The sequence below is a fragment of the Bombina bombina genome, chromosome 10 (genome assembly GCF_027579735.1).
Source record: "Bombina bombina isolate aBomBom1 chromosome 10, aBomBom1.pri, whole genome shotgun sequence".
NCBI lineage: Eukaryota > Metazoa > Chordata > Amphibia > Anura > Bombinatoridae > Bombina > Bombina bombina.
In genome coordinates, this window is record NC_069508.1 from 165,855,612 (window position 1) to 165,880,356 (window position 24,745).

General features: G+C 39.2%; 1 protein-coding gene across 1 annotated transcript in view; it reads left to right on the top strand.

The window, feature by feature from the left end:
- FAF1 (Fas associated factor 1) overlaps positions 1–24,745 on the top strand; it is a 700,642-nt gene that overhangs the window by 337,485 nt on the left and 338,412 nt on the right. The window contains exon 8 of the mRNA XM_053693495.1: positions 9,208–9,294. Coding sequence (XP_053549470.1) covers positions 9,208–9,294 — 87 coding nt within the window. The remainder of the gene's footprint in view (positions 1–9,207; positions 9,295–24,745) is intronic.

Genomic DNA, 24,745 nt, shown 5'->3' on the forward strand with positions numbered 1-24,745 from the left:
TATGAGGTATGTGCAGTTACATTTTTTTTCTAGAGATGTAAATGCTAGAAAATGCTGCTGATACCAGATTTATGTAAGGTAAGCCTGAATACAGTGATTTAATAGCGACTGGTATCATGCTTACTTTCAGAGGTAATACTGTTATAGATTTGCAATATAAAACGTTTGCTGGCATGTTTAAACGTTTTTATATATACTTTGGTGATAAAACTTTATTGGGGCCTAATTTTTCTCCACATGGCTGGTTTAAATTTGCCTAGAAACAGTTTCCTGAGGCTTTCTACTGTTTTAGTATGAGTGGGAGGGGCCTAATTTAGCGCTTTATTGCGCAGTAACTTTTACAGACTGAGACATCCAGCTTCCTCCAGGAGTCCCCTGAATGCTATAGGACCTCTCTAAAGGGCTCTTAGGCTTTCCAAAGTCGTTTGGGAAGGTAGGCCCACAGCAGGGCTGTGGCAGTTTGTTGTGACTGTTAAAAAACGTCTATATCTTTTTTTTTTTTTTTATCTGTTTTTTGAACTAAGGGGTTAATCATCCATTTGCAAGTGGGTGCAATGCTCTGTTAGCTTATTATACACACTGTAAAAATTTTGTTTGATTTACTGCCTTTTTTCACTGTTTTTCAAATTCTGACAAAATTTGTTTCTCTTAAAGGCACAGTACCGTTTTTATTTTTTGCTTGTTAACTTGATTTAAAGTGTTTTCCAAGCTTGCTGGTCTCATTGCTAGTCTGTTTAAACATGTCTGACATAGAGGAAACTCCTTGTTCATTATGTTTAGAAGCCATGGTGGAACCCCCTCTTAGAATGTGTACCAAATGTACTGATTTCATCCTTTCCACCATGGACTCTGCCGCTGAGACAGGACCTTCTACTTCAAGGTCCTTTCAACCATCCAAATCTAATTTCTCTGAGACTGACTGCCTGGAGATTGAACGCTTGATTTTATCAAAGCGTGGCTTCTCCGAGTCAGTCATTGATACCTTAATTCAGGCACGAAAGCCTGTCACCAGGAAAATCTATCATAAGATATGGCGTAAATATCTTTATTGGTGTGAATCCAAGGGCTACTCATGGAGTAAGGTCAGGATTCCCAGGATATTATCTTTTCTCCAAGAAGGATTGGAAAAAGGATTGTCAGCTAGTTCCTTAAAGGGACAGATTTCTGCTCTGTCTATTCTTTTGCACAAGCGTCTGGCGGATGTTCCAGACGTTCAGGCATTTTGTCAGGCTTTAGTTAGAATCAAGCCTGTGTTTAAACCTGTTGCTCCGCCATGGAGCTTAAATTTGGTTCTTAAAGTTCTCCAAGGGGTTCCGTTTGAACCTTTTCATTCCATAGATATTAAACTTTTATCTTGGAAAGTTCTTTTTTTGGTAGCTATTTCCTCGGCTCGTAGAGTTTCCGAGTTATCTGCCTTACAATGTGATTCTCCTTATCTGATCTTCCATGCAGATAAGGTAGTTCTGCGTACCAGACCTGGGTTTTTACCTAAGGTGGTATCTAATAAGAATATCAATCAGGAGATTGTTGTTCCATCATTGTGTCCTAATCCTTCTTCAAAGAAGGAACGTCTATTACACAATCTTGACGTGGTTTGTGCTTTAAAGTATTATTTACAAGCTACTAAAGATTTTCGTCAAATATCTGCTTTGCTTGTTGTCTACTCTAGACAGAGGAGAGGCCAAAAGGCTTTGGCAACCTCTCTTTCGTTTTGTCTAAGAAGCATAATCCGCTTAGCTTATGAGACTGCTGGCCAGCAGCCTCCTGAAAGGATTACAGCTCATTCTACTAGAGCTGTGGCTTCCACATGGGCCTTTAAAAATGAAGCTTCTGTTGAACAGATTTGCAAGGTGGCGACTTGGTCTTCGCTTCATACCTTTTCAAAATTCTATAAATTTGATACTTTTGCTTCTTCGGAGGCTATTTTTGGGAGAAAGGTTTTACAGGCAGTGGTACCTTCCGTTTAAGTACCTGCCTTGTCCCTCCCTTCATCCGTGTACTTTAGCTTTGGTATTGGTATCCCACAAGTAATGGATGATCCGTGGACTGGATACACCTTACAAGAGAAAACATAATTTATGCTTACCTGATAAATTTATTTCTCTTGTGGTGTATCCAGTCCACGGCCCGCCCTGTCATTTTAAGGCAGGTATTTTTTAATTTTAAACTACAGTCACCTCTGCACCCTATGGTTTCTCCTTTCTCTGCTTGTCTTCGATCGAATGACTGGATATGGCAGTTGGGGGAGGAGCTATATAGCAGCTCTGCTGTGGGTGATCCTCTTGCAACTTCCTGTTGGGAAGGAGAATATCCCACAAGTAATGGATGATCCGTGGACTGGGTACACCACAAGAGAAATAAATTTATCAGGTAAGCATAAATTATGTTTTTTGTGAACAACCTGGGGGGTTGTTGCTGATTGGTGGATACATTCATCCACCAATAAAAAGTGCTGTCCAGAGTCATGAACCAAAAAAAGTTTAGATGCCTTCTTTTTCAAATAAAGATAGCAAGAGAATGAAGAAAAAATGATAATAGGAGTAAATTTGAAAGTTGCTTAAAATTGCATGCTCTATCTGAATCACAAAAGAAGAAAAAATTTGGGTTCAGTGTCCCTTTAAGGCCTTAAGGGTCGCAAACTCCTTTATCTGTGATACAAATATGCAGTTTATTCTCCAGGTGAATGGAGGTGATCGGACTCATGGTTTCCAGCATTGATGTCATTCCTTTCGCCAGGTTCCATCTAAGACCTCTGCAGTTATGCATGTTGAGACAATGGAACGGCGATCACTCAGATCTTTCCCAACAGATCTCTTTGGACAATCGAGTGAGGGAATCCCTCTCTTGGTGGGTCCATCCGGGGCAGTTGGCCCAGGGGACATCCTTCTTGAGACCATCCTGGGAGATTGTGACCACGGATGCAAGTCTATCAGGTTCGGGAGCTGTTTAGGGTGCCAGAAGGGCACAGGGCAGGTGGACTCAAGAGGAGTCAACCCTATCGATAAATATCCTGGAACTACGTGCAATATTCAATGCTCTGTGGGCTTAGCCCCTCTTGGGGTCGTCCCGTTTCATCAGATTCCAGTCGGACAACATTACATCGGTAGCATACATAAATCATCAAGGGGGAACAAGAAGCTCCCTAGCCATGACGGAGGTGTCTAGGATTCTGGAATGGGCAGAGACCCACAACTGTTCTCTCTCAGCTATCCAAGCAGTGGTGCCTTCCGTTTAGGTTCCTGTCTTGTCCCTCCCTTCATCCATGTCCTAAAGCTTTGGTATTGGTATCCCACAAGTTAGGATGAATCCATGGACTCCGTACATCATGCAAAAGAAAACAAAATTTATGCTTATCTGATAAATTTCTTTCTTTTGCGATGTACCTAGTCCACGGCCCGCCCTGTCTATTCAAGACAGATAGTATTTTTTTATGTAAACTTCAGTCACCTCTGCACCTTATAGTTTCTCCTTTTCTTCCTTGGCCTTCGGTCGAATGACTGGGGGGTGGAGTTAAGGGGGGAGCTATATAGACAGCTCTGCTGTGGTGCTCTCTTTGCTACTTCCTGTCAGGAAGGACAATATCCCACAAGTTAGGATGAATCCGTGGACTCGGTACATTGCAAAAGAAAGAAATTTATCAGGTAAGCATAAATTTTGTTTTTTTAGCATCCTATTTGGATTCAGTATAATATTGTCATCATAACTTGAACTATCTGGTTATGCAACTGGATTAGATACTAACATCTTTAGGCATCCACCTCAGACAATTTCTTCCATTTACATTTCAGGTGTCCAGAATTGAGGCTGATTCCCTGAACCTCTGGTGTGCCAGAAATTAAGACAATTTCAGGCAACCTTAAGTTTTACTAAATAAATGTTTTTGTTTTGTTTGATCAAAAAATCAAGCAGAAGATGATCTTTATGGCTCTGATTGGGACAACAAAGACTTGTTTCTCAGATATAGGCCTTCTGTCAGGACAGAATATGTGTTTTTCTTCCCTGATATCTAAATCTTCTATATCAGGGTCTGTTTCTTTATCCAAACTTACAAGTGTCGGCCATGACTGACGGCTTGACCACTGCATGTTTCATTTTGATGAATAAAGACATTTCCAAATGCTTTCATCTTACAGGGACATAAAATAGGTTGAAATATGTGCATATCCTAAAAGGGCTAATTAATTCAAAATAGTTTTCATTAAAAAAATGTTTAAAAATTGCTGGCAAGTATTTTAAATTAATTTTCAAAACGAAACAAAATTAATTACATAGCTAAGCTGCCTGGAGAAGTCAACTCCACCCCCCTTATCAGTGTTTAGACACAGGCATTGTATTTCAACTGAGTTCACAGCTTCTAGGCAGCTCCAGAAGATAATCCCTATGCATTTTTGCCTTCTACCAAAACAATAATAAACATAGATACAGCCATAGAATGAAATGTGTAGGGGGAGTTAGAGCTTTACAATTCAGAAACTAAAAAGAAAGGGTTAATAGTGAGGCACTGCAGTATAAATTTGCAGGTAGAGTAAATAAAGTACATATTATTATATTTTGTCTCTATCCCAACTTGTTCTATGTCCCTTTTAAGGGCTTTTGTTTGGTTACTGTTAATGCTTGTTGTTACATTTTGGCTATTTTTAGTAAATTGAATGATAAGATTTATTCACGAGATTACTGTCCTGTCAATCCTCTCCAAGTTTTATAAAAGTTTATTTTAGACTTCCATTACCCCTTTTAATGTGCTGCATTAAAAAAGCAATAAAATTATATTATAAAATTGTAGTCAGTTTTATAAAATATTTATATATATTAACCGGAATGCAATCAAATGAAGGATTAAAATAGTGACCTTTTGAACTAAAGATAATATTTTTTTTCTAATCATGGCAGAAATGTGTCCAATTTCAACTGCTCATGCAATAGTTGTCTTTGAATGTTGGCTATGTAATTGGTTTGATGTAATACTAAACCAGACTGATATTAATTGTTATAAGACTGTGAGAAGCTGTTTGCTGTAGGGGTCTCAGTAGGTGGGTGTGTGAGGTTGGGTAGTACCAAGGGCACTGGATTTATCTCAGTTCAAAGTGAAATAGGCCATATGTAGTGAAATAGACCATAGGTAGTGAAATAGGCCACAGGTAGTGAAATAGACCATAGGTAGTGAAATAGGCCACAGGTAGTGAAATAGACCATAGGTAGTGAAATAGGCCACAGGTAGTGAAATAGGCCACAGGTAGTGAAATAGGCCACAGGTAGTGAAATAGGCCACAGGTAGTGAAATAGACCATAGGTAGTGAAATAGGCCATAGGTAGTGAAATAGACCATAGGTAGTGAAATAGGCCATAGGTAGTGAAATAGACCATAGGTAGTGAAATAGACCATAGGTAGTGAAATAGGCCATAGGTAGTGAAATAGACCATAGGTAGTGAAATAGGCCACAGGTAGTGAAATAGACCATAGGTAGTGAAATAGGCCACAGGTAGTGAAATAGGCCACAGGTAGTGAAATAGGCCATAGGTAGTGAAATAGGCCACAGGTAGTGAAATAGGCCACAGGTAGTGAAATAGACCATAGGTAGTGAAATAGACCATAGGTAGTGAAATAGGCCACAGGTAGTGAAATAGGCCACAGGTAGTGAAATAGACCATAGGTAGTGAAATAGGCCATAGGTAGTGAAATAGACCATAGGTAGTGAAATAGGCCACAGGTAGTGAAATAGACCATAGGTAGTGAAATAGGCCACAGGTAGTGAAATAGGCCACAGGTAGTGAAATAGACCACAGGTAGTGAAATAGGCCATAGGTAGTGAAATAGACCATAGGTAGTGAAATAGACCATAGGTAGTGAAATAGGCCACAGGTAGTGAAATAGACCACAGGTAGTGAAATAGACCATAGGTAGTGAAATAGGCCATAGGTAGTGAAATAGGCCATAGGTAGTGAAATAGACCATAGGTAGTGAAATAGGCCATAGTTAGTGAAATAGGCCATAGGTAGTGAAATAGACCACAGGTAGTGAAATAGGCCATAGTTAGTGAAATAGACCATAGGTAGTGAAATAGACCATAGGTAGTGAAATAGACCATAGGTAGTGAAATAGGCCATAGGTAGTGAAATAGGCCATAGGTAGTGAAATAGGCCATAGTTAGTGAAATAGGCCATAGGTAGTGAAATAGACCACAGGTAGTGAAATAGGCCATAGGTAGTGAAATAGACCATAGGTAGTGAAATAGACCACAGGTAGTGAAATAGGCCATAGTTAGTGAAATAGGCCACAGGTAGTGAAATAGACCACAGGTAGTGAAATAGGCCACAGGTAGTGAAATAGGCCATAGGTAGTGAAATAGACCATAGGTAGTGAAATAGACCATAGGTAGTGAAATAGACCATAGGTAGTGAAATAGGCCACAGGTAGTGAAATAGGCCATAGTTAGTGAAATAGGCCACAGGTAGTGAAATAGACCATAGGTAGTGAAATAGGCCATAGGTAGTGAAATAGACCATAGGTAGTGAAATAGGCCATAGGTAGTGAAATAGACCATAGGTAGTGAAATAGACCATAGGTAGTGAAATAGGCCACAGGTAGTGAAATAGGCCATAGGTAGTGAAATAGGCCACAGGTAGTGAAATAGACCATAGGTAGTGAAATAGGCCATAGGTAGTGAAATAGACCATAGGTAGTGAAATAGACCATAGGTAGTGAAATAGACCACAGGTAGTGAAATAGGCCATAGTTAGTGAAATAGGCCATAGGTAGTGAAATAGGCCATAGGTAGACAAACGTATTAGGAGCCAGCCAAAAACAAAAAAACAGTGATGTTTTTTTTTAGAATTAAAAATGATGTTTTTATATAGATATACTGTATGTATGATAATCAAAAAAGTTAGGAGCAAGAAGCAAAATTGTAGGAGCCATGTTTTGCTGGTTCCAAAATTTGTCAAGCTCTGAGGCAGCCTGTTTGTGACTGAGCTACATGGTGTGAAACACTTCTTTCCTGTCGGTTACTCCAGGTGCTGGAAATCGGGAATATTGTAAATCGCCTATATTCAGCTGCCTCTGCCATGCTCGGCTTCAGATACATATGTGCTGCTGAAATGTTTTTATATTAATAGTGTCTCTATTTCATTTTTCCGAAGAGAATAATCTTTATTTCAAAAGTGACAAATTCAAACAATCGAAAGACAAATGTTTTCATCTCGCAATATCTTTTTACCAACCATAAACCTAAAATGTTTGAGACCTTAATATTTTATTTATACAATTACAAAATAATAGGTTGTATAGAGCCATGAAGACAGCTTCACTTCAGTGAGTATTTCAGTTTACAAAGCATACAAGTACTGTGATGTGTGAGTTAGAAGTATGGCTGCATTTGTCACCTCTCTCTTCTGGGTCAGTCCAACATAGGTTGTTTGACCATTTTTAATTTTCCTATTTTTTTTTTAGTGATTTACCTCTATGTGTTGGTATTTCAAAAAAAGTTCTAAGTCTAAGGATCAAGATTGTGCAAAATGTTTATATATGTACCATGTACCTTGTAATGTGATCTAGAGATCAGATTTTGTTCCAAGAAGCTATGACCATCATAAGTATTGAGGCTTCCATAAACATCTCTATAACCAAAATGTGTCATGCGCCATGACACAAAGATGGCTGCTTAAAGGGACAGTCAACACCAGAATTTTTGTTGTTTTAAAAGATAGATAATCCCTTAATTGCCAATTCCCCAGTTTTGCATAACCAACACAGTTATAATTATACAAGTTTTACCTCTGTAATTACCTTGTATCTAAGCCTCAGCAGACTGCCCCCTTATTTCAGTTCTTTTGACAGACTTTCATTTTAGCCAATCAGAGCTGACTCCATGGTAAATTCATGTGCATGAGCTCAATGTTATCTATATGAAATACATGAACTAATGTCTTTTAGTGGTGAAAAACTATCAAAATGCACTTAGATTAGAGGCGGCCTTCAAGGTCTAAGAAATTAGCATATGAACCTCCTAGGTTTAGCTTTCAACTAAGAATACCAAAAGAACAAAGCAAAATTGGTGATAAAAGTAAATTGGAAAGTTGTTTAAAATTACATGCCCTATTTGAATATTGAAAGTTTTAGTGGGACTTGACTGTCCCTTTAAACCAAGTAAAATAAAAAAATAAAAAAACTGGTGGTTTTGCAATACTAATACATAGAGGTAATCACTAAAAAAAAAAAAAAAATTAAGAAAATTTAAAATAGTCAAGCAACTAACTTTACAATTATTGGACCACATGAGATGGACTGAACTTTCTCTTGGGTAGGTTTCTATTTCCAGTTTGGAAATTGCTGTGGTATAATCTGAATGGAGGTAAGTCTACGAGAGAGGAGGGAATGGTTGAGGATGAAAAGGTATTAGGAAAAAGGGCTATGAAACCGTACAATGGTAACTACAGTCGCCTAATTAGAAGTGTATCATAAGATGTGAAACTAATGTATTGTAGGAAGGGAAAGTGTGCAGTGTACTAAGAATGGACCTTTCCTATGGGTAAATAGTGTGGTGATTAGGGTTGTAGTGTTGTATGGGCACATTCTGTACTTTCATGGAGTGTGGATGCTTATTGCAGAACAACCTGTAGTCACACAGGAAACAACCATGTGTATAAGGAAATGGTAGGATGTAATCACACTGTGCACCATAATGTCAGTAAATGGTACAATAAGATGTAGCAGGAATGGTTGAGATCTGGTGAGCGTTGTGCAGTTGTTGGGATGTACTGAATTGTATTTTTTGTCAGTACTTCAATAGAGAAGCTTCATTAATACGTTACAATAAGGCATAAACGTACATTGTAGGGTTCTTCTAGAACCGTACACAACATGGGAATAAATCCAGCTATGCTAATGGAACGCAGTACCATACACTATAAGTAGGCATTTGCCAAGAAAGACATTGCAGTGGCTCCTTAAGATACTATTGTTATCTTTATTGGTAATTCACCAGCAGAGGACCAGTAACTGTTCCCCCTAACTAGTAAACTCTTATGATAGTTTTCCACTAAATATGCGACTTTGACATTGACTTGTTACTGAGCGTGCATCTGATAAGGGGCCACCGAGGCCATTGGACTTGAACATAGACTCATACCTCTGTGAGGGCTACTCTAGATGCTTGTTAGTGCAGATCATATGCTGACTTTGTGTTCATGATGTTTTGTTCTGTTTTCTAGGTAAAAAGAAATGTCTATGACCTCACCAGCATCCCGGTGCGCCATCAGCTGTGGGAAGGTTGGCCTGCGTCTGTTAAAGAAGACTCTGTGAGTAACTCTGTCATTGTTGTGATGTCATCTGTAACATGGTATTATGTAGTTCAGAGGCTGAATTTAATGAAGGAAAATAAAATAATGTTGTAATAAATCATTGTTATATTCAAGCAGTAGTCAGTAATCAAATTCTTCCTTAAAAAAATAGAAAAACATATCTGTAGGTTCGTTTTTGTTTTTTTTGTTACTTGACCCTGACAATCAGAGCCTTAATTTGGAGTATTTTTTGGGTTTACAGGGACAGTATACACCAGAATTGTTATTGTTTAAAAAGATATATAATCCCTTTATTACCCATTCCCCAGTTTTGCACAACCAACACTGTTATATTAATATACTATTTACCTCTGTGATTACCTTGTATCTAAGCCTCTGCAGACTGCCCTCTTATCTCAGTGCTTTTGACAGACATGCAGTTTAGTCAATCAGTGCAGACTCCTAAATAACTCCACGGGAGTGAGCACAATGTTATCTATATGACACACATGAACTAGTACTGTCTAACTGTAAAAAAATGCTCTGAGCTAAGGGGCAGTTTTCAACGGTTTAGAAATCAGTTTGAACCAAGCTAGGTTTACCTTTTCAAAAATACCACCAAGGGAACAATGCAAATTTAATGATAAAAGTCAATTGGAAAGTTGTTTAAAATTGCATGCCCTATCTGAAACATGACAGTTTTTTTTTTACTTGACTGTCCCTTTAAATGACTCTTAGGAATATAGTCTTATAGTCTGACCCGGCTGTTTTAAACTGGTAAAGTCAGTTCAGTTTTGATTTTTTAAGAATGACTGAGCATTTCCAAAACTTAATTTTTTCCTGACGGCTTTTATAGGAGTTTACCATTCATTTGTAATTAGACATATTATAGGCGTATCATTTTGACTTTGTTTAGTTATTCTGGTGACTAAAAGCAAGATATGTATGTAGCCACATGGGACCTTATTACTGTGAGATCTGTTTCCGTTTCTTATATCTTGTGAATTGTACAAATAATAGGACGTAATATCTCCAGTTGAGAACAGTTTTGTCTCCCTGCATGAATCTCAAACCAACTGAAAAAATGATCAGCTGTACAAACAGTTGAAACTATAACCTGCAGATGATGCTGGCACCGTGTGGTTGCCAATCTCACAAAAGCTGTGATTGAGACCACTGGGTAGTGCAGAATCTATCAGAGAAAAATACTATGCTTCAGAGATGCTCAGCAAATCTGCTGTCATACTGTGAGTAAAATGGTATCAAGCCTTATATTGCCTATTATTAAAAGTGTATTGTCTAAACAAAATTTTAGTTTTTGCGTATTTGTAGCTATTTTTTTTGTGAACACTTCCATATTAAATAGCACTGAATAACTGAACAGGTGCAAAAAAATAAGTGTCACTAGTGCATAGCAATACGATACTGTATAATACATGTTATACCGTGCAATGCTTATTAGATATAGGAGGAGATAGCCCTCCTCCAAGGAGCCCCAAGTCTAGTTAAAGGAACATGAAACCCAATTTTTTTCTTTCATGATTCAGATAGAGAATACAACTTTCTAATTTACTTCTATTATCTAATTTGTTTCATTCTCTTGGTATCATTTGTTGAAGTAGCAGCAATGCATTAAAGGGACAGTCTACATCAGAATTTTTATTGTTTTAAAAGATAGATAATCTCTTTGTTACCCATTTCCCAGTTTTGCATAACCAACACAGTTATAATAATATACTTTTAACCTCTTTGATTATCTTGTATCTAAGCCTCTGCAAACTGCCCCTTTTTTCAGTTCTTTTGACAGACTTGCAGTCTAGCCAATCAGTGCCTGCTCCCAGATTACTTCACGTGCACGAGCACAGTGTTATCTATATGAAATATGTGAACTAACACTCTCTAGTGGTGAAAAACTGTTAAAATGCAATCTGAAAGAGGTGGGCTTCAAGGTCTAAGAAATTAGCATATGAACCTCCTAGGTTAAGCTTTCAACTAAGAATACTAAAAGAACAAAGCAATATTGGTGATAAAAGTAAATTGGAAAATTGTTTAAAATTACATGCTCTATCTGAATCATGAAAGTTTATTTTGGCCTAGACTGTCCCTTTAATGGTTTCTAACTGAACTCATGGGTGAGCCAATCACAATCGATATATATATATGCAGCTACCAATCAACAGCTAGGACCTAGGATCACTGCTGCTCCTGAGCTTTGCTAGATAAATCTGTCGGCAAAGGATAACAAGAGAAGGAAGCAAATTAAATAATAGAAGTAAATTGCAAAGTTGTTTAAAATCGTATTCTCTATCTGAATCATGAAATAATGTTTTTAGGGTTTCATGTCCCTTTAAAGGGACTTTTTTTATTTCTTTTTTGTATTATTTATTTACATATTATATATATATATATATATATATAATTTGTGTATAGGAGGAGTAAAATGTAAAAAAAAAGTACATTTATATAATTATGTGTATAGGAAAAGTAATATTTTTAAAATGTAAAAAAATATTTTTCTCTCAAAACTCATCAAGTTTAAGCTAATTATTTTAAATTTGAAACTTACATAAGTAACCGATACTTACAACTGCCACAGTACTATAGGTGGGCAGTGACAATACCCCCCCCCCCCCCCCCCCCCCCCCGGGGGAACATTTATGTATTAAAAAAACAAGCTGCTTTCTTCTGTTATGTGTGATCAGTCCACGGGTCATCATTACTTCTGGGATATAACTCCTCCCCAACAGGAAATGCAAGAGGATTCACCCAGCAGAGCTGCATATAGCTCCTCCCCTCTACGTCAGTCCCAGTCATTCTCTTGCACCCAACGACTAGATAGGATGTGTGAGAGGACTATGGTGATTATACTTAGTTTTTATGACTTCAATCAAAAGTTTGTTATTTTACAATAGCACCGGAGCGTGTTATTACTTCTCTGGCAGAGTTTGAGGAAGAATCTACCAGAGTTTTTTACTATGATTTTAACCGGAGTAGTTAAGATCATATTGCTGTTCTCGGCCATCTGAGGGAGGTAAAAGCTTCAGATCAGGGGACAGCGGGCAGATGAATCTGCATTGAGGTATGTAGCAGTTTTTATTTTCTGAATGGAATTGATGAGAAAATCCTGCCATACCGTTATAATGACATGTATGTATACACTTCAGTATTCTGGGGATGGTATTTCACCGGAACTACTCTGTTAAAAGTCACTAATCCTTTTAATAAGTATTTATCATGTTAAACGTTTTTGCTGGAATGTAGAATCGTTTACATTTCTGAGGTACTGAGTGAATAAATATTTGGGCATTATTTTCCACTTGGCAGTTGTTTGGTTTTAATTGTGACAGTTTCGTTTCTCTTCACTGCTGTGTGTGAGGGAGGGGCCGTTTTTGGCGCTCTTTGCTACGCATCAAAAATTTCCAGTCAGTTACTCTTATATTTCCTGCATGATCCGGTTCATCTCCGACAGATCTCAGGGGTCTTCAAACTTCTTTAGAGGGAGGTAGATTCTCTCAGCAGAGCTGTGAGAATTTTATATTGACTGTGAATAAAAACGTTGCTCTGTAATTTTTATGTCAAATTTAATTATTGTTATTTTACTATGGGAACAAACCTTTGCTAAAAGTTGTGTTGTTTTAAAGTTTGATGCTATAACTGTTTTTTTTTTTTCAGTTCATTATTTCAACTGTCATTTAATCGTTTAGTACCTCTTTGAGGCACAGTACGTTTTTGCTAAAAAAGATTATAACCAAGTTGCAAGTTTATTGCTAGTGTGTTAAACATGTCTGACTCAGAGGAAGATATCTGTGTCATTTGTTCCAATGCCAAGGTGGAGCCCAATAGAAATTTATGTACTAACTGTATTGATGCTACTTTAAATAAAAGTCAATCTGTACAATTTGAACAAATTTCACCAAACAGCGAGGGGAGAGTTATGCCGACTAACTCGCCTCACGCGGCAGTACCTGCATCTCCCGCCCGGGAGGTGCGTGATATTATGGCGCCTTGTACATCTGGGCGGCCATTACAGATAACATTACAAGATATGGCTACTGTTATGACTGAAGTTTTGTCTAAATTACCAGAACTAAGAGGCAAGCGTGATCACTCTGGGGTGAGAACAGAGTGCGCTGACAATACTAGGGCCATGTCTGATACTGCGTCACAGCTTGCAGAGCATGAGGACGGAGAGCTTCATTCTGTGGGTGACGGTTCTGATCCAAACAGATTGGATTCAGATATTTCAAATTTTAAATTTAAATTGGAGAACCTCCGTGTATTACTAGGGGAGGTTTTAGCAGCTCTCAATGATTGTAACACCGTTGCAATACCAGAGAAACTGTGTAGGTTAGATAAATACTTTGCGGTACCGGCGAGTACTGACGTTTTTCCTATACCTAAGAGACTAACTGAAATTGTTACTAAGGAGTGGGATAGACCCGGTGTGCCGTTCTCACCCCCTCCAATATTTAGAAAGATGTTTCCAATAGACGCCACCACTCGGGACTTATGGCAAACGGTCCCTAAGGTGGAGGGAGCAGTTTCTACTTTAGCTAAGCGTACCACTATCCCGGTGGAGGATAGCTGTGCTTTTTCAGATCCAATGGATAAAAAATTAGAGGGTTACCTTAAGAAAATGTTTGTTCAACAAGGTTTTATATTGCAACCCCTTGCATGTATCGCGCCGATTACGGCTGCGGCAGCATTTTGGATTGATTCTCTGGAAGAGAACCTTAGTTCATCTATGCTAGACGACATTACGGACAGGCTTAGAGTCCTTAAACTAGCTAATTCATTCATTTCGGAGGCTGTAGTACATTTAACCAAACTTACGGCTAAGAACTCAGGATTCGCCATCCAGGCACGTAGGGCGCTGTGGCTAAAATCCTGGTCAGCTGATGTTACTTCTAAGTCCAAATTACTTAATATACCTTTCAAGGGGCAGTCTTTATTTGGGCCCGGTTTGAAAGAAATTATCGCTGACATTACAGGAGGTAAGGGCCACGCCCTACCTCAAGACAAAGCCAAAGCTAAGGCTAGACAGTCTAATTTTCGTCCCTTTCGGAATTTCAAAACAGGAGCAGCATCAACCTCCACTGCACCAAAACAGGAGGGAGCTGTTGCTCGTTACAGGCAAGGCTGGAAGCCTAACCAGTCCTGGAACAAGGGCAAGCAGGCCAGGAAACCTGCTGCTGCCCCAAAGACAGCATGAACCGAGAGCCCCCGATCCGGGACCGGATCTAGTGGGGGGCAGACTTTCTCTCTTCGCCCAGGCCTGGGCAAGAGATGTTCAGGATCCCTGGGCGCTAGAGATCATATCTCAGGGATACCTTCTAGACTTCAAATTATCTCCCCCAAGAGGGAGATTTCATCTGTCAAGGTTGTCAACAAACCAGATAAAGAAAGAAGCGTTTCTACGCTGTGTACAAGATCTGTTATTAATGGGAGTGATCCATCCGGTTCCGCGGTCGGAACAAGGACAAGGGTTCTACTCAAACCTGTTTGTGGTTCCCAAAAAAGAGGGAACTTTCAGGCCAATCTTAGATTTAAAGATTCTAAACAAATTCCTAAGAGTTCCATCGTTCAAAATGGAAACTATTCGGACAATCTTACCCATGATCCAAAAGGGTCAGTACATGACCACAGTGGATTTAAAAGATGCTTACCTTCACATACCGATTCACAAAGATCATCACCGGTATCTACGGTTTGCCTTCCTAGACAGGCACTACCAGTTTGTAGCTCTTCCATTCGGATTGGCTACGGCTCCAAGAATCTTCACAAAGGTTCTGGGTGCCCTTCTGGCGGTACTAAGACCGCGAGGGATTTCGGTAGCTCCGTACCTAGACGACATTCTAATACAAGCTTCAAGCTTTCAAACTGCCAAGTCTCATACAGAGTTAGTTCTGGCATTTCTAAGGTCGCATGGATGGAAAGTGAACGAAAAGAAGAGTTCTCTTTTTCCTCTCACAAGAGTTCCATTCTTGGGGACTCTTATAGATTCTGTAGAAATGAAGATTTACCTGACAGAAGACAGGTTAACAAAGCTTCAAAATGCATGCCGTGTCCTTCATTCCATTCAACACCCGTCAGTAGCTCAATGCATGGAGGTGATCGGCTTAATGGTAGCGGCAATGGACATAGTACCTTTTGCACGCCTACACCTCAGACCGCTGCAATTGTGCATGCTAAGTCAGTGGAATGGGGATTACTCAGATTTGTCCCCTACTCTGAATCTGAATCAAGAGACCAGAAATTCTCTTCTATGGTGGCTTTATCGGCCACACCTGTCCAGGGGGATGCCATTCAGCAGGCCAGACTGGACAATTGTAACAACAGACGCCAGCCTACTAGGTTGGGGCGCTGTCTGGAATTCTCTGAAGGCTCAGGGACTATGGAATCAGGAGGAGAGTCTCCTTCCAATAAACATTCTGGAATTGAGAGCAGTTCTCAATGCCCTTCTGGCTTGGCCCCAATTAACAACTCGGGGGTTCATCAGGTTTCAGTCGGACAACATCACGACTGTAGCTTACATCAACCATCAGGGAGGGACAAGAAGCTCCCTAGCAATGATGGAAGTATCAAAGATAATTCGCTGGGCAGAGTCTCACTCTTGCCACCTGTCAGCAATCCACATCCCGGGAGTGGAGAACTGGGAGGCGGATTTCTTGAGTCGCCAGACTTTTCATCCGGGGGAGTGGGAACTTCATCCGGAGGTCTTTGCCCAAATACTTCGACGTTGGGGCAAACCAGAGATAGATCTCATGGCGTCTCGCCAGAACGCCAAACTTCCTCACTACGGGTCCAGATCCAGGGATCCGGGAGCGGTTCTGATAGATGCTTTGACAGCACCTTGGAACTTCGGGAGGGCTTATGTGTTTCCACCCTTCCCGCTGCTTCCTCGATTGATTGCCAAAATCAAACAGGAGAGAGCATCAGTGATTCTAATAGCGCCTGCATGGCCACGCAGGACTTGGTATGCAGATCTAGTGGACATGTCATCCTGTCCGCCTTGGTCTCTACCTCTAAGACAGGACCTTCTGATACAGGGTCCATTCAAACATCAAAATCTAACTTCTCTGAAGCTGACTGCTTGGAAATTGAACGCTTGATTTTATCAAAACGTGGTTTTTCTGAGTCGGTTATTGATACCCTGATACAGGCTAGGAAGCCTGTTACCAGAAAGATTTACCATAAAATATGGCGTAAATACCTATACTGGTGCGAATCCAAACGTTACTCCTGGAGTAAGGTTAGGATCCCTAGGATATTGTCCTTTCTACAAGAAGGTTTAGAAAAGGGTTTATCGGCTAGTTCATTAAAGGGACAGATTTCAGCTCTGTCCATCTTGTTACACAGGCGTCTGTCAGAAAATCCAGACGTCCAGGCCTTTTGTCAGGCTTTAGCTAGGATCAAGCCTGTGTTTAAAGCTGTTGCTCCGCCATGGAGTTTAAACTTAGTTCTTAACGTTTTACAGGGTGTTCCGTTTGAACCCCTTCATTCCATTGATATAAAATTGTTATCTTGGAAAGTTCTGTTTTTAATGGCTATTTCCTCGGCTCGAAGAGTCTCTGAGTTATCAGCCTTACATTGTGATTCTCCTTATCTGATTTTTCACTCAGACAAGGTAGTTCTGCGTACTAAACCTGGGTTCTTACCTAAGGTAGTCACTAACAGGAATATCAATCAAGAGATTGTTGTTCCATCCTTGTGTCCAAATCCTTCTTCAAAGAAGGAACGTCTTCTACACAATCTGGATGTAGTTCGTGCCCTCAAGTTCTACTTGCAGGCAACTAAAGATTTTCGCCAAACTTCTTCCCTGTTTGTCGTTTATTCTGGACAGAGGAGAGGTCAAAAAGCTTCTGCTACCTCTCTCTCTTTTTGGCTTCGTAGCATAATACGTTTAGCCTATGAGACTGCTGGACAGCAGCCTCCTGAAAGAATTACAGCTCACTCCACTAGAGCTGTGGCTTCCACTTGGGCCTTTAAGAATGAGGCCTCTGTTGAACAGATTTGCAAGGCTGCAACTTGGTCTTCGCTTCATACTTTTTCCAAATTTTACAAATTTGACACTTTTGCTTCTTCGGAGGCTATTTTTGGGAGAAAGGTTCTTCAGGCAGTGGTTCCTTCTGTATAATGAGCCTGCCTATCCCTCCCGTCATCCGTGTACTTTTGCTTTGGTATTGGTATCCCAGAAGTAATGATGACCCGTGGACTGATCACACATAACAGAAGAAAACATAATTTATGCTTACCTGATAAATTCCTTTCTTCTGTTGTGTGATCAGTCCACGGCCCGCCCTGTTTTAAGGCAGGTAAATATCTTTTAAATTATACTCCAGTCACCACTTCACCCTTGGTTACTCCTTTCTCGTTGATTCTTGGTCGAATGACTGGGACTGACGTAGAGGGGAGGAGCTATATGCAGCTCTGCTGGGTGAATCCTCTTGCATTTCCTGTTGGGGAGGAGTTATATCCCAGAAGTAATGATGACCCGTGGACTGATCACACAACAGAAGAAAGGAATTTATCAGGTAAGCATAAATTATGTTTTTTAAGTGTGGCTGTGTCTTCCTTTAATGACAAGATCCGCAGTAAAATATGAAGTTCTGCTTAAATTGTCAATTGCATGTTTTTCTCAAGGGGGAATCGGTATCTATAGAATGTTCTCAAGCTGCGACAGAGGAGCTGCGAATCACGCAGAGGACAGGCCCCCAGAAATCTAATTTTACACATTAACAAGGGCACTTTTTTGGTTTATTTAGTGTAAGAATAATTTTAACACTGTGAATTAAGTTGCCTAGTCTAATTAAACAAGACATTTATATTAATCCCTGTAGACTTGCCACTTTTTTTTTCTATCTAAGTATTTCTCTGTGTATAACGTTCAAGAAACAAATTCTGTAATGATGCTGTTTTCAATTATTTTCCAAACCAGCTTGCCGTTACTGTAGCATAATTACATACAGTTAAATTAACAGAGAATTGTATAAATGTGCTTTATTTTCCCTAATTCTCCTTGTTATCTTTTTATCCTTTTATCCTTACTCAGTTTTTAGCTTTTATTTTATCCTTAAAAATCCTCAGATATAGCTTTTTTTGCATAGAGTAATTGTGACTATTTAACAGTAATTTAATGTCATAATCGGACACATGATAGTGCACATCATTGAATTCAAGGCAGTGCTAAATTTGTTTGATGACACATTCTTGCCTTAAAGGGACAGTCTAGTAAAAATTAAACTTTCATGATTCAGATAGGTTGTGCAATTTTAAACAACTTTCCAATGTATTTTTATCATCAAATTTGCTCTGTTCTCTTGGTATTCTTAGTTGAAAGCTAAACCTAAGTAGACTCATATGCTAATTTCTAAGCCCTTGAAAGTCGCCTCTTATCTGAATGCATTTCACTTTTTTTCACAGCTAGAGGTCATTAGTTTATGTGTGACATATAGATAACATTGTGCTCACACACATGGAGTAGCCTAGGAGTCAGCACTGATTGGCTAAATTGCAAGTCTGTCAAAAGAACTGAAATATGGGGGCAGGCTGCATAGGCTTAGATACAAGGTAATCGCAGAGGTAAAAAGTGTATTAATATAACCGTGTTGGCTGTGCAAAACTGGGGATGAGTAATAAAGGGATTTTCTATCTTTTTAACAATAAAAATTCTGCAGTAGGCTGTCTCTTTAAAGGGACATAAACAAAGTGTTGTATTGTGTTAAAGCATTTTATGATTGCACTGTTGCTTGCATATACCGATTTTTAATCCCACACAGGGGTTAAACACGCACTTAACATCTTCACCACTGAGAGCATCTGCTGTGCCAATGACAATAGGCATATGTGTGTAGGCACCAATCACCAGCTAGCTGGTAGTTTTGCTGCTCCTGAGCATGCCTACTTGCTTTTCAACAAAGAGATACCAAGAGAATAAAGTTAATTTGATAATGGACTGCAGACTGTGTCTGACCCATGAAAATGTAATTTACACTTTCATGTCCCTTTAATTAAAGGCTCATGATGCTCAAAAAACATTCTGTGTTGGTTTCAAAATGTGTTATAGTGCTATTAAATAGGAGTTCCTGTACTAAATGACCACCAGTCAGTGAGCAGTTGAGCCACTGGGCCCAAGTTGTACACAATTGTGCAATCCCTGTCAGTTTTAAAGGGACACTGCTGCTCATATACATGATAGGAAATATAAAGGGACTTCAATTGTAATAGAAAATGTTTCATTATATGTAAGAAAAAAACTTTGCTGTATACTTTTTATTATTTATTTTGTCCCCTTTTATTGCGTGTCTCTTTTCTAATTCCTGTAAAAAGTGGAAGTACAGACTCCAGACTTAAAGGGACATAAAACCAAAACATTTTCTTACATGGTTCAGGTAGAACATAGAGTTTTAAACAACTTTCCAATTTACTTCTATTATCTTATTTTCTTTGTTCTCTTGGTATCCTTTGTTAAAAAGTATACTTAGGTAGGCTCAGGAGCTGGGAGCTAGCTGCTGATTGGTGGCTGGACATATATGCCTCTTGTCATTGGCTTACTGATGTGTTCAGTTAGCTCCCAGCAGTGCAGTTCTGCTCCTTAAATAAAGAATACCAAGAGAATGAATCCACATTGGTATTAGAACTAAATTGGAAAGTTGTTTAAAAGGAAGTTCTTTATCTCAATCTTGAAAGACAAATTTAAAGGGACATGAAACCCAATTTTTTTCTCTCATGATGCAGTTAGTAAATACAACTTTCTAATTTACTTCTATCTAATTTGTTTCATTCTCTTGTTATCATTTGTTGAAGAAGCAGCAATGCACTAATGGTTTCTAACTGAACTCATGGGTGAGCCAATCACATCCGATATATATATATTCAGCCACCAATCAACAGCTAGAACCTAGGTTCTCTGCTGCTTCTGAGCTTGCCAAGATGAACCTTTCAGCAAAGGATAACAAGAGAAGGAAGCAAATTAAATAATAGAAGTAAAGTGGAAAGTGGTTTAAAATTGTATCCTCTGTCTAAATCATGAAATAATGTTTTTTGGGTTTCATGTCCCAATTTCCCACACAGGCATTGGCTGCACAGTTTTGTGACCCATTTATAACTTTCCCTGATTGGCCACAGCAGAGAAGGATGCCTAGGTTGCAACATGGCACCCTCCATTACTTTATGGCTGCTAAAATGTAACACTTTTCTGTTTTACTATTTAAAAAAATGATTCCTTATCCACCATACACAGACCCAGTTACTCACTGCCCTACTGGCCTGGTGCGTACCTGACAGTATTAGTCAAACAACATGATTGCAAATTGCTTGTCCTATAGACATTTACTGACCCTGCTACATGCTACACAGTGACCATGATTTACAAAACCTTGTAAACTGTGGAAACCAAATGCATTTGAAACACTTAAAGGTACATGATTTTTCCTGATTTAGATAGAGAATGCAATTTTAAACATTCTAATTTACTTCTATTATCTAATTTGCTTCATTCTTTAGGTATCCTTTGTTGAAGAAATAGCAATGCCCATGGGTGAGCCAACCACATGAGGCATCTATGTGCAGCCACCAATCAGCAGCTACAAAGCATATTTAGATATGATTATCAACAAAGGATATCAAGAGAATGAAGCAAAACAGATAATAGAAGTTAATTGGAAAGTTGTTTAAAATTGCATGCTCTTTCTAAAACATGAAAGAAAAAAAAAAAAACTGGTTTAATGTGCCTTTAATTATAATGATAAATGCTATGAGTTGATTGTCCCTTTAACTATACTAAGAAAATAAGTCACTGGATTTTCTCTTGCTGCAAAGAGAGAGATTTTGCAGTCTGCGAATATATTATAAATGTTGAGGGAACTGTTTGCAGTTTGAACCATTTTGGGGGCCACACTTCTCCTATAATATAACTCCCAACCACTTGTTATAACTGCTGACATGAGCGTGGGAACGCCGGTTCTCCTCTCAACTGCAGGTTTTGTTGACCATTGTGATCAGCTCAGAATAAGCAGCCTTCAACTTTATTACATTTCAAGGTACAAAATCCAAAACCGCAGAGCAGGGTGTCCAAAAGAGATAAAATTGCAGAGAGTGTTTGAGTGGCAGCCACACATCAAACCTCGCGGGGGTTTGACAGGCAATGGATAACGTTATTAGACGCTTCTTGCCATAATTGCTGACATTTATCCAGTGTTTCACAGTATTTGCTAATGTATTAATGCAGTCAATCTCTGCCAGGCTTCACATGCCTCCTTAGCCCCAGCTTCTATGGGATCCGCCAATTCGTGGATACGGGAAATCGTTTCCTCGGCTGGTTGCCGTAGTGACAGAGCCCAAAGATAAGCCAAGACAGAGCCCTTTTGTGATTGCTTTTCAGGTGACATTCAGCGGCAGCTTGTGTATAGTGTCCTTTTATAGTTCTTGTAATTCAGAAGATAACTGCTTTTCAATGCTTAACTAATTCCTTACCAGATGGGGGCACTAGCACCAAAAGTGTTAATGTTTGTAGTTTATGATGACTCAATATGATGGAGACCTACACTACAATAGCAAAGTAATGTAATTACTCATTTTGTATCGGTTATATGTGTGCATTATAGTTACATGCGAGGGATAATTAAAGGTGTATGAAACCCAAAAATGGTCTTTCTTTTATCAGATGGTGAGTGTCCACAGGTCATCGCCTGTGGGAATATTTCCCTCCTGAAAACTAGGAGGGGGCATAAGAAGACACCCTAACACACCAGGGCTTTAAATCTATCCCACTTCCCATGATTCATTTTCTTTTGCCTCCTTGATGAAGACTGAGGTAAAAGTAAAGTAAGATCTACTCATTGTTTGAAAGGGGAATCTCTGATCGATCTGAGGCCCGAATCCTCCTCGCAGTAACACATCGTCCAGAGAGGAAGACAATTACTAGCCAGGAAGGGAAAGGTCTTTTCTCAGTCAGAAGTGTTGTAGGCTTCCCAGGTGAAATGTGGACTTGTCCACCTATCCCCTAGGTTGTAGATGCTGTTACTAATTCAGATCCTTGGCAATGTGCCAGCACTGCCTACGATGGGCTTGTCTACTGGAAGCAAGTTGCTGCAGCTGAGGTAAGTGGTGCTGAGAGGTAAGTACCTGCACGTTCATAGCCCACCGGCTATTATTATGAACATAGTCTGCGAACATATATTTATACACCATACACCTTATACTAGCAATTTATAGCACTTTTGAAGTTAGTGTCGCTTTAAATTTAGCGTGGTCGGCTTAGCTATTAACAGCATATTTCACTTGTGATAAACTTCTGCTGGTTACCTTTGGGTTTTTAGCTTTAGCGCTCACCGGTAGCGCAGGTGCGCTATGGGTTAACTGCTTTAGCTCGCTTTTTAGCCTTTTTTGTGTTTTAATCCTTTCCTGTTCCTGTGTTGCTGTAACATTCTCAGGACCGGTGGAGGTAGTAAGGCACTTTGGTCATTAGAGATTGGCTTCAAATTTTATTTAACCCTTTATGTGCTGTTATTTGCTATGCAGGCCTTTTTATTGTTTTACAGTCTTTTTCACAGCTTATTTGAACAGCACCTTATGTTTACCTTTTGAGGGTTAATCAGTTTTACATTGTGCCTTTTCTTCCCTTCGAGGTTAACCATTTGTATGCTTTATACTGCTTATTTACTTATTTTTATCTCTGATACTTAGCCACTTCCTTCCTTGTACTATGGAGCAAACCGGTGCAGCTCTGGCCTCTGGTCCATCAGCTGATCATCTAGAAGGGGGATCCTCTGTTACTTTAAACATTTCTGCTATCCTGTGTTGAAGAGATATTTAGGTAGTCTTCTGGAGCTCTACATGGCAGGAATAGTGCTGGCATCTAGTGCAGTTGGAAATTGATACAATTCTTGCAAAAATGTTTCCATTTAGTGCTCTAGAAATGGGCCGGCTCATAAGCAATACGTCCCTGCCTTTCAACAAAAGACACTTAGAGAACCAAGACAAAATTGATTGCTCTATCTGAATCATGAAAGAAACATTTTGGGTTTCATATCCCTTTAAGGTTTTAACTTGCTTGCCTAGAGCTGTTAAGCGCAGACGTTTGCAAGCATTTGAAGGTGGTCATTTGTTCCTCTTTAGATCATCAGACACTTCCTTTATGATCGGCCACTATAAGTTACCCATTAATTATAGGGGTGTCTCTGACTCTAGGATCGTCTCTCTGAGTCTCAGAACACTACTGCTGTGGCAGAGGATGTGTCCTTTAATTTTAGGATTGATCATATTTATGCCCTATTGCTTTAGAAGTAGAGGATTGTCCTACTACAGTCAAACAACCTGTTAAAGAGACACTAAACCCCAATTTTTTCTTTCATGATTCAGATAGAGCATGACATTTTAAGCAACTTTCTCATTTAATTCTATTATCCATTTTTTCTTAGTTCTCTTTGTATCTTTATTTGAAAAGCAGGAGGCTTCGGAGAGATCTGTTCAGGATCCCTGGGTATTGCAAATCATTTCCTAGGTGTATAAAAAAAATCTTTCATTCAGGCTCTCCTCGGGAATATTTTGCCCTTTAAATACCCAAGCTTTCTGGACTTGTGTGAGAGATCTGGAATTAATGGGAGTGATTACTCCAGTTCACAGTTTTTTTTAACCTGCCCCTTAGTATTGTGCCAGGACTTGGGACCCTTGGGTGAATCTGTTAGATGACCTAGTGGTCCTTTTGTCGTTTAAATTTTCCTCCATTTGTGTTAGACAAAATCAAGCAATTCTGATTGCTCCGCTCGTAGCCTAACAGGATTTGATTTGCGGATTTGGTGCAAAGGGACAGTCTACACCAGAATTTTTATTGTTTAAAAAGATAGATAATCCCTTTATTACCCATTCCCTAGTTTTGCATAACCAACACAGTTATATAAATACACCTTTTACCTCTGTGATTACCTTGTATCTAAGCCTCTGCAAACTGCCCCCTTATTTCAGTTCTTTTGACAGACATCCATTTTAGCCAATCAGAGCTGGCTCACTGGACTCCACGTGCATGAGCACAGTGTTATCTATAAGAAACACATGAACTAACACCCTCTAGTGGTCAAAAACTGTCAAAATACCCTGAGAGAAGAGGCGGCCTTAATGGGCTTAGAAATTAGCATATAAACCTCCTAGGTTTAGCTTTCAAATAAGAATACCAAGAGAACAAAGCAAAATTGGTGATAAAAGTAAATTGGAACATTGTTTAAAATTACATTCTTTATCTGAATCGTGAAAGTTTATTTTGGACTAAACTGTCCCTTCAATACTCTGACTTCACAGCTTGGGTATTGATTCCCACACATGATGACTTGTAAACTCTCACCGTGTAATAAAATAAAACAAAATGTATGCTTACCTGATAAATAAATTCATTTTATGATGATGAGAGTCCACAATCCCCACATTTTCTGTTTGTTCAGGTGGCCGCAGTACTTGTTTTGCACTTTTTTGCCCC